The sequence below is a fragment of the Sinocyclocheilus grahami genome, unplaced genomic scaffold (assembly GCF_001515645.1).
Source record: "Sinocyclocheilus grahami isolate Dianchi unplaced genomic scaffold, SAMN03320097.WGS_v1.1 scaffold14.1, whole genome shotgun sequence".
Lineage (NCBI taxonomy): Eukaryota > Metazoa > Chordata > Actinopteri > Cypriniformes > Cyprinidae > Sinocyclocheilus > Sinocyclocheilus grahami.
Window position 1 is genome coordinate 2715006 of NW_015505193.1, and position 10731 is coordinate 2725736.

A 10731-nucleotide genomic window follows, 5' to 3' on the forward strand; every position below is an offset into this window, starting at 1 on the left:
TTGTCCAAAACAATATATATAATATATATATATATATATATATATATATATATATATATATATATATATACATACATACACATAAATTCCCTCCTCCTTTCATAAGCATATTTATGCTTTCATATGTTCTCAGCTTAATCATAAAGTGTTTGTTTTGGCATTTCGAGGGTTACTGCCCTCTAGTGGTGCCTCCTTAAACTAACCCAAAACCAAGTTATCTAGTAAAGCATGGTTGGATAAACTGTACACATGTAGTTAAAATCAAGATAAAGTATAGTTGTTCTTCTAAACTTTTTTTGTTTTGTTTGTCTCTCTCTTTCCTCTTCAGCAAAACATGCGTGAGAATAAAGAGAAACAAGCTCTGGGTGATCTGATGATAAAGCCAGTGCAGCGGATCCCACGATACGAGCTGCTAGTTAAGGTGACACTAAACTTCACCCTTTTATTTTTACATTTTTGTGCCCTTTTGTTTTTTATTGATAACATGTCTTATTTGTTTGGAACACATCAGGCAGAGCTGAATAATTAATAGAAATAAAATCTAAATTGCAATATAACTTGCAATTACCAAATCGCAAAAGACTGCATTTTATTTAAACATATGCACAGCGTGTTTGTAACTGCTAACTGTGTTCATTCACAGGCATGTAGCTTTTGAAAACGGTGATTTTCAGCAGCTCGGTTCACAGTAAATGCATCTCTGCATCATTGTGTCACTTATAATGTTCATTTGGGAATAAAATATGTGCCATCCATTTGAACAAATTTGTAATGAGAAACATTTATAAACCTAAATTTGAGATTTTCCCCTTAATGAAAGCTCAAAGATTTAATGTTTGAAATTAGGACATCAATTTTAATATTGTAATGTTACTGGTGTGCTGTAAAATAATATAATTATATTTTTAATCAAATACACTTTTTTTTTAATAATAGTAGTAGTAGTAGTAGTAGTAGTAATTAGGGCTGCACGATAAATCGAAATGGAATTGAAATCGCGATTCGACAGAAGCTGCGATTGTCATGCGTATCTTTCAGTGAAGCACGGTTCTGTGATCAGTAGTAAATCTCCATCCGAAGGCCAGAGGGCGCTCTCGCGCTGAAACTCCAAATACGCCTCGCAGAAAAAAACCAGGAAATCGTTCGCTGCAGCTGAATAAACAGAAGATTCAACTGCTTTCATTGATTCAATGTGACTAATAAACACACGATTATGACAATATATGGTTTATCGGTGTTATTATTATTATAATTTTCATTAAAATAAAGTATATTTATAATGCAATGCCTTTATCACGGCTTAAATACTATGAAATATGTTGCGTGCCTTATTCTGTGTAAGAAGCCACATCATCTCACAGAGGGATTTATTTCAAACGCTCGACTGACGTTATGAAGTGAGTTTGGAGTAAAAATATGTTATTAAATGTGGTATTTTCACATGCTTTCAGATGGAGCAGCATTTACTACACAGAGCCATAGTTCACTGACAAGCTACGCAAACAGCTGTCATTATCGCAAACGATTTCTTCGATTTCATAATCGTCCAATAAAATCGTCTGCGTCTTGTCAGAGAACTAAGGCTATGTGTAGTAAATGCTGCTCCATCTGAAAGCACGTGATGATTTACTGCTGATTACAGAACCGGCATTACTAACAAAATGCGCATGACAATCGCTTTCGATTAATCGTGCAGCCCTAGTAGTAATAATACACTATTGTTAGAGTACTTAATAAAAAATAATAGTTTTATTTTACAGTCTAACTGTAAAATTACAGTACTAAAATTGATGTAATAATTTCTATAAAATAAAAAAAAACAATAATCCTAATAATTATTTGTAATAGTCATATTGATAAATAACCATAAAATTACAAACAAGTACAGAAAAGCTGGAGCTCTTTAAAAAAAAATCACATTTTAAATCGCAATTTTTATCAGAAATAAATGCTATTTGATTTTTATCAAATCGATCAGCCCTGACTTGTTTTGTATGTGGTAACAGTTTAGCAGCTAGTTAAAGTCCTTCATATTTACTCATCTTGTCTCTTAATATTAATTGCCTTATAGTCTTATAGTCATTCTGCTATAAGATGCCGTCCTTGAATATCTAGGACTGAAACTTTACATTTTATAAGTGTTTGTTTAGGTACTAGCTGTAGTTTTGGTAATTTAGTTTTTAAATGAACCATTCTGTTTCTGTGCTTTAGGATCTTCTGAAACACACTCCTGAGGATCACCCCGACTACCTGTTCCTGCAGGATGCCCAGAAGAACATCAAGCGATTGGCTGAGAGGATCAACAAGGGCCGGCGCACCGCGGAGGAGCTGGAGAGAGAGACGCGTGTCATGCAGGAGATCGAAGCGCACATCGAGGGCGTGGAGCATGTGAGACCGACTACTTTGATTAAAAAAATGATTTTAAATCCATTTTTATTTCTTATTCATTTTATGATTTGTAAAGATTTTTTTCCAAATCACTTTTATGTAAAGCACTTGAAATTAGCTTTGTATATGAAATTTGCCATGTAAATAAACTAACGTTACCTTGCCTAATCCACTAGTAGTTGATTGTTGGATGACTAGTCAACCATTACATTTACTTATACATCGTAAAAATGCTTTTTTAATATTCTTCTTGTTTTCCAGTACACATATCTAAACATTCTTTAATCAAGATATATTTATTTGAGAAGCAAGATGACATTAAGTCTTGTTTTATGAAAAAAAACATCAAAATTAAAGGTGCAATGTGTAATATTTACATCGATCTATTGACAGAAATGCAATATAATATACATAACTATGTTTTCAGAGGTGTATAAAGACCTTACTTAATGAACCGTTATGTTTTTATTACCTTAGATTGAGCAATAATCTTCATACACCGCGCGTCCCCTTACATGGAAGTCGCCACCATGTTTCTACAGTAGCCCTAAATGGACAAACTGCTCTACTCGGACGAAACAGCGCGTTTCGTCACTTTGTTGTTCTTGCGAACAAAACACTGACACAATGATGAACAAGTACATTAATATTCGCAATAACATCGATTTATTGAATAATTAAGTAAATATAGTTCCTTAATTTACCTTTGTAAAGAAATCTCAGTGCTCTCTGCTGTCTTTACCAAGCGGCAACCTCCCGCGCTCTCTCGTGAAACCAACACGGAAGTGACTAAAACTGTAATTCATTGACTGGCCGCTAAAAGGGAGTCAATCCCATAGACTCCCCATGTTAAAATGCCCAACTTTACAGCAGAAAAAAACATGTTTACAGCCTGTATATAGCAAATTTTGCCCTTCATGACTACTGCGAGGGGGGTGAATTTTTTTTATAACTCATCCGTTTAAATTATATTAAGCCTTAAAGTTCTGCATAATTAAGGGCGTGGCCACTTGAGTGACAGGTGGACTGTCACCACCATCGAGCTAGGTGGGTGTGGTTTCAGCAGCCAGCTCCCGCCTTTTTGCCCATTTTTGATTACCCGGGAGTGATGCGCGGTGACGCGCTGCCAAGATGGTGACGGCCGGCTCCGCCCACTTTGAGCTTCAGAAACGCTCTTCAGGAACATATGGGTGACGTCACGGACACTACGTCCATGTTTTTATACAGTCTATGGTTTTTTTACCGACAACATCTTAGTCCTGTGTCGGCCACAGTAGCTTCTCTAAAGGGAGGGGTGAGCAGGTGACTGAGCCATTGGTTGCAATTTGCAACCTCACTGCTAGATGCTGCTAAAATATACACACTGCACCTTTAAGTGATTTTTTAAAATCAAGAAAAAAATCTTGTTTTCTCTTTGAATTAAGTTTATTTTTATGACCCCATTTGCAGATTGTTTTAAGCATAAACTCACTTAATTTTTATACATTTATACAAGACAAGACTTAATATTTTATGTCATTTTATGTTTAGATATTAGTACTGGTAGAAAAAGACAAAAATAGTAAGTAAGAAAATAATGTTTCACATTGACTAAATATGTACAAACAAAAACTAAATTGATTAAAAGAGATTTTTATTTCTTACGCATCTTTTGTGATTATTTTTTTAAATCCCTTTATGTAAAGCACTTTAAATTACCTTATAAATATACCTTGCCTTACTGTACGATATTAAGTCTTGTTTTGTGAAAAATGCATCAAAATAAGTAAATTTTTGCACAAAATATGTGTCAATGGAAAAAAGTTATTTTAAAAGATATTCTTATTGTTTTTCAGAAAACAAGGTTGAATATGTTAAGATATTTGTACTGGTGAAAAAGACACAATTACTGAGCAAGAACTTTTTTTCAGTGTATTTACAGTTTTGGGTCCAAATCTGATTAAATATGTTAGATTGATACCACACAAATATGTTACAGTAGTATGAAAACTAGTTTGCCTTCAGAAATACCTAATAATGTATTTTCCTGTCAGATCCTGAATCCGCAGAGGACGTTTCTAAGACAAGAGATGGTGGTGGAAGCGGTGAGCACAAATAAGCACAAGAAATCAAATCAGTTTAAGCAAATGTATCCTAGAGCTTCCTAAACCTCTGTCCTTCTCTGTGCTGTAGAAAACGGTGGGCGGTAAAAAAGACCGATCTCTGTTTCTGTTCAGCGATCTGCTCATCTGCACCACGCTAAAGAGAAAGTCTGGTTCTCTGCGCCGGAGCTCCATGAGTCTGTGAGTGCGGCTGTGCATTTGCAGTTTTCTTTTAATAGTCCAGAGATGTGAGAAGGGCCTGGGAAAACTGATGTTTGGTTTAGAAACCCCAGAGTCCCCTGAGCTCTTCTGTTCTGATGGCCAAAATAAATGCGGTTTATTTCTGAATAACACTGCGCTCTAGTGGACAGTCATGGAAACAGCACCTATATAGTCTGTTCCATGTGTCATTTAGCATATGCTTTTAACTGAAGTGACTTGCAGGACGCCTATTTCTGGGACAACAGTCAAAATATGGAAATGCATCACATTTCTGAAGGAAACTGCACCGTAAACACTCTTTCATGATTTGTTTAAAGGAGACATATTATGCCCCTGTATGTAATATAATATGTAATATAAGTCTCAGGTGTCCCCAGAATGTGTCTGTGTAGTTTCAGCTCAAAATACTCCACAGATTATTTATTATATCATTTTTAAAAGGCCTCTTTTGAGTGGAAGCAGAAACACGCTGTTTTTCGGGCCTGTTTCTTTAAATGCAAATGAGCTGCTGCTCCCCGCCCCCTTTTCCAGAATAGAGCTGTGCCCAGTGTTCAAACTATACCGTGGACTTCGGGGGAGCCCACTTGTTTTTTTTATAACGGGGGGGGCATGCCTCAAAAGAGGGCTTACAATGACTTACCAAGATACATAACAGCTACAAGTGTATGCACTACTTGCTTAATGCAAGCACTATATAGTATAAATCACTATACAGGATTTACCCTATTATGCTTTATCGACACGAATTAATAGGTGAAACAACAAACAGCCACCCACAAATAGTCTATAAACAAAGCATCAGGCTTTCTTTGAGTTCACATGAACAACGGTTAAAGTTACTCGTAAAATACCAAAAAAAACATAATTCCTCCGTTCAGTTTGGCATAAGACATCGCAGACCTATAACAACCCAGCCACAACACAGAATTGTGAATAGCATGCCTTACCTTAACACAGAATCAGCCACAGAGTCCAAGGTTTATATTTGTTCTACGAATCTTTGAGTTAACGTACTAAACATGAGTGGAATTTGCACCGCCGCGCCCCCACACCTTGATGCTCATGACAAGAACAGCATGTATAGTTATCTTTATTGAAGTGAATTAGGTTTAAATCGCCGTCATGCATGAATGAATGATATTTTTGCAATTTTACACATAATAATCCACGATGATCACATTACACAAAACTGAAATTGCATGTCAAAATAACACATTGTCAGTATTTTTGGAGACCCCCCAGAATTTCACAAATCACGTTTTCAGGGGAGCCCATGTCTTATTAAGGGGAGCCAAGCTCCCCCGTAGTTCGCACCCTGGCTGCGCCATTACAGCTGGGACCAGCTAAAACATCTGTTTTGGTTCTGATTATCATGTTTATCGAGCTGAAATCATGCGTTTTAAACCATATGAGTTTAAACTTCTGATATATGGTTTTCTGAGCGCACACATCCGAAGCGCACGGACAGAAAGCGGCCGGCTGTCACAGCATGCGAGTACTAAACTAAGTTCTCATTCACACACAAGTTTACGTTAAAAACACACGAGTTACAAAAAACAGTCAGTTATGTCTGTGAAGGTAAACAGCTGGGAAATAAATCGCATGTTTATTTTACATCTGTGTGGCAGCAGCAATATACAGTAAATAAATCAATAAATCCACTGCTCTCTTGTCTCCTCTGAAGCTGGGACTCTAAATAGTGTTCTGTGCTCGTCTGTGCAGCCAATTTGAACGAATACCATTTTTTAATTAAAACATGCAAACCTTTCAGCCTAAAGATGTTAATTAAATGCAATAGTAATTTTAGTATTGTTGAATGTATAAATGTGAAATATATTTAGGTTGTAATAATTACATTTTATTAGCTGAATCATGTCCACAACAAATAAGCAGATACAATAAATCAATTAAAATCACAACCTACGGATGTGAATGAGGGCTTACAATGACTTACAAAGATACATAACAGCTAAAAGTGTATGCACTACTTGCTTTATGCTAGCGCTATATAGGATAAATCACTATACAGGATTACCCTATTATACTTTATCAACACGAATTGATAGGTGAAACAACAAATAGTCTATAAACAAAGCATCAGGCTGTCTTTGAGTTCACATGAACAACGGTTAAAGTTACTCGTCGTCAGGCTACAGAAGAATACCATAATTCCTCAATTAGGCCTAAGACATCGAGAGTCACGCAGACCTATAACAACCCAGCCACAACAATTAATTGTGAATAACATGCCTTACCTTAACACAGAGTCGACCACAGAGTCCAACGTTTATATTTTTTCTACGAGTTAACATGTTAACATGTACTAAACATGAGTGGAATTTGCTACACCTTGATGCTCATGACAAGAATAGCATGTATAGTTTGAAGTGAATAAGTGAATTAGGTTTAAATCGCCTGGATTTTATCAAATGCCAACAGATTTAAAAAAAATCAAGCTAGTCCGTAGCGGTTTGGGTTCACAATGCATGTTTTTAGAGAATTTGGTCAATATCTGAGAACGAACTGTACTCAGACCACCTCCCGAGATGGTCTTGGCTCGGTTCGCTTTAAAGGGTCTGAGATCGTTCACATACGGGCCAAAAATTCTGCAAACCGTGCTCAGACCCCTTTAAAAGGACCAAGTTTGAAAACACTTAAAAAAATCAATTGTTTGACTTTGATAAAATATACGGTTTTCTGAGCGCACACATCTGAAGCACACACACAGAAAGCGGCTGTCACAGCGTGAGTACTAAACTAAGTTCTCATTCACACACAAGTTTGCGTTAAAAACCCTATGTTAAAAACACACGAGTTATAAAAACAGGTTATGCCTGAGTAGGTAAGCAGCTGGGAAATAAATCGCATGTTTATTTTAGATCTGTGTGGCAGCAGCAATATACAGTAAATAAATCCACTGCTCTCTTGTCTCCTCTGAAGCTGGGACTCTAAATAGTGTTCTGTGCTCGTCTGTGCAGCCAAACAGAACAGTTAGCATGTTTTGCTCAAACTTTGGCCATGGCATTAGAACTGATACACCGATGTCGCTTGCGAAATCAAAATGATGGTGCCCTGGGTGTAAACTTACAGATTAAGGGGCGGTAATGTTATAATGAGATCCCTTTGCCACGTCACCAAGGGAGCAAAATCAGACGCGCTCGTTTTCTCAGACGCTTGCAGAAAAAGGCTTCCCAAAACAAAGTTACTGGGTTCATCTTTTTCACGTTTCCTTGGTTGGTAGATGCACCGGGGACCTGATTATAGCACTTAAAACCTGGAAAAGTCAGATTTTCATGATATGTCACCTTTAAGAGTTTAACAGTGACCTTTCATGATGAACCCTGCACCGCATTTGAACCAGCAACCTTTCAGACACCAGACTAGAACTACAAGTCCACACTAACCGATGTTGGAAATATCCTTGACTGATGATTACATGTTCTCTCTGCTTCTCTTTCAGATACTCCGCTGCTAGTGTCATTGACACATCGAGTAAATACAAGTTCTTGTGGAAACTGCCCTTAGAAGACATTGAGGTGGTTAAAGGTAGTGTTATCAACTCACACAATCAGCATGATTTTCATGTTTGCCTTTTTTCTTTTTTTACATGGTCTTAAAAATTTTGATTCACATTGAGACACAAATTAAGAGCCCTTTCCTGAATTCCTTTAGGGCAACAAAATGTCCTAGAGTTATCTTTACCTTTTCTTATTTATTTATTTATTTATTTGAATTATCATTTAATTATTTAATTGTAATGTATTAATTTTGATGTTTTTTATTTTATGTGTTTATTTATTTATTTATTTGCCCCTTTCATGTTCTTTTCTGGTATTTATTTAATTTGATGTATTATTTGTATTATTTATATATTTAATTAATTAATTGTATGCATTATTTATTTCCCCCCTCTTTGCTATTACACTTAGTTGAACTTTGATGCTGTTTTACTGACCATTGTCATTTCTTCATCACAGGTTCCAATCAAGCCACTAACAGAGAAAACATCCAGAAAACCATCAGCCGTCTGGATGAAGATCTCAGCACGCTTGGCCAAATAAGCAAGCTGTCAGAAACACTCAGTTTCCCCCATCAGGTCTGTCTATCTGTGTCTTTATGATTTAGCATGCAATACTTATATCAGTTTCACTTGAACAGGTTTTTTTCTGACGGATTACATACCTGTTCTGATTGGTTGTAGACAGCAAGGGGGGAAATAATGGTGCATGCAAATAAATAAAATGCAACTTAACTACAAACCCAATTCCAAAAAAGTTGGGACACTGTACAAATTGTGAGTAAAAAAGGAATGGAATAATTTACAAATCTCATAAACTTATATTTTATTCACAATAGAATATAGATAACATCTCAAATGTTGAAAGTGAGACATTTTGAAATGTCATGCCAAATATTGGCTCATTTTGGATTTCATGAGAGCTACACATTCCAAAAAAGTTGGGACAGGTAGCAATAAGAGGCCGGAAAAGTTAAATGTACATATAAGGAACAGCTGGAGGACCAATTTGCAACTTATTAGGTCAATTGGCAACATGATTGGGTATAAAAAGAGCCTCTCAGAGTGGCAGTGTCTCTCAGAAGTCAAGATGGGCAGAGGATCACCAATTCCCCCAATGCTGCGGCGAAAAATAGTGGAGCAATATCAGAAAGGAGTTTCTCAGAGAAAAATTGCAAAGAGTTTGAAGTTATCATCATCTACAGTGCATAATATCATCCAAAGATTCAGAGAATCTGGAACAATCTCTGTGCATAAGGGTCAAGCCCGGAAAACCATACTGGATGCCCGTAATCTTCGGGCCCTTAGACGGCACTGCATCACATACAGGAATGCTACTGTAATGGAAATCACAACATGGGCTCAGGAATACTTCCAGAAAACATTGTCGGTGAACTCAATCCACCGTGCCATTCGCCGTTGCCGGCTAAAACTCTATAGGTCAAAAAAGAAGCCATATCTAAACATGATCCAGAAGCGCAGGCGTTTTCTCTGGGCCAAGGCTCATTTAAAATGGACTGTGGCAAAGTGAAAAACTGTTCTGTGGTCAGACGAATCAAAATTTGAAGTTCTTTTTGGAAAACTGGGACGCCATGTCATCCGGACTAAAGAGGACAAGGACAACCCAAGTTGTTAGCAGCGCTACGTTCAGAAGCCTGCATCTCTGATGGTATGGGGTTGCATGAGTGCATGTGGCATGGGCAGCTTACACATCTGGAAAGGCACCATCAATGCTGAAAGGTATATCCAAGTTCTAGAACAACATATGCTCCCATCCAGACGTCGTCTCTTTCAGGGAAGACCTTGCATTTTCCAACATGACAATGCCAGACCACATACTGCATCAATTACAACATCATGGCTGCGTAGAAGGATCCGGGTACTGAAAGGGCCAGCCTGCAGTCCAGATCTTTCACCCATAGAAAACATTTGGCGCATCATAAAGAGGAAGATGCGACAAAGAAGACCTAAGACAGTTGAGCAACTAGAAACCTGTATTAGACAAGAATGGGACAACATTCCTATTCCTAAACTTGAGCAACTTGTCTCCTCAGTCCCCAGACGTTTGCAGACTGTTATAAAAAGAAGAGGGGATGCCACACAGTGGTAAACATGGCCTTGTCCCAACTTTTTTGAGATGTGTTGATGCCATGAAATTTAAAATCAACTTATTTTCCATACATTTTCTCAGTTTAAACATTTGATATGTCATCTATGTTGTATTCTGAATAAAATATTGAAATTTGAAACTTCCACATCATTGCATTCTGATTTTATTCACAATTTGTACAGTGTCCCAACTATTTTGGAATTGGGTTTGTATATTTAATTTAGAATTTAGTGTTTGATAACTTTATTCAATTTCTGTACATTTCCTACTTGCTGAATGGGAACAGGTAAATATGACATCCATTATAATGGGCTTATGTGAAGATTGTTTTAAGTTTACTTAAATTAGAAGTTATTTTTTAAAGTCTAATAAATGTTAAAATTGATAGCTCTCAATTATACTGTAATGTTGAA

At 36.8% G+C, this 10731-nt stretch overlaps 1 protein-coding gene across 1 annotated transcript in view; it reads left to right on the forward strand.

Moving 5' to 3' along the window:
* The window catches only part of LOC107600776 (rho guanine nucleotide exchange factor 17-like), a 23588-nt gene that overhangs the window by 4727 nt on the left and 8130 nt on the right, over positions 1-10731 (forward strand). Inside the window, exons 3-8 of the mRNA XM_016292745.1 lie at positions 329-421; positions 2212-2388; positions 4422-4472; positions 4561-4670; positions 8152-8237; positions 8669-8787. Of these exons, the coding sequence (XP_016148231.1) occupies positions 329-421; positions 2212-2388; positions 4422-4472; positions 4561-4670; positions 8152-8237; positions 8669-8787 (636 nt within the window). The remainder of the gene's footprint in view (positions 1-328; positions 422-2211; positions 2389-4421; positions 4473-4560; positions 4671-8151; positions 8238-8668; positions 8788-10731) is intronic.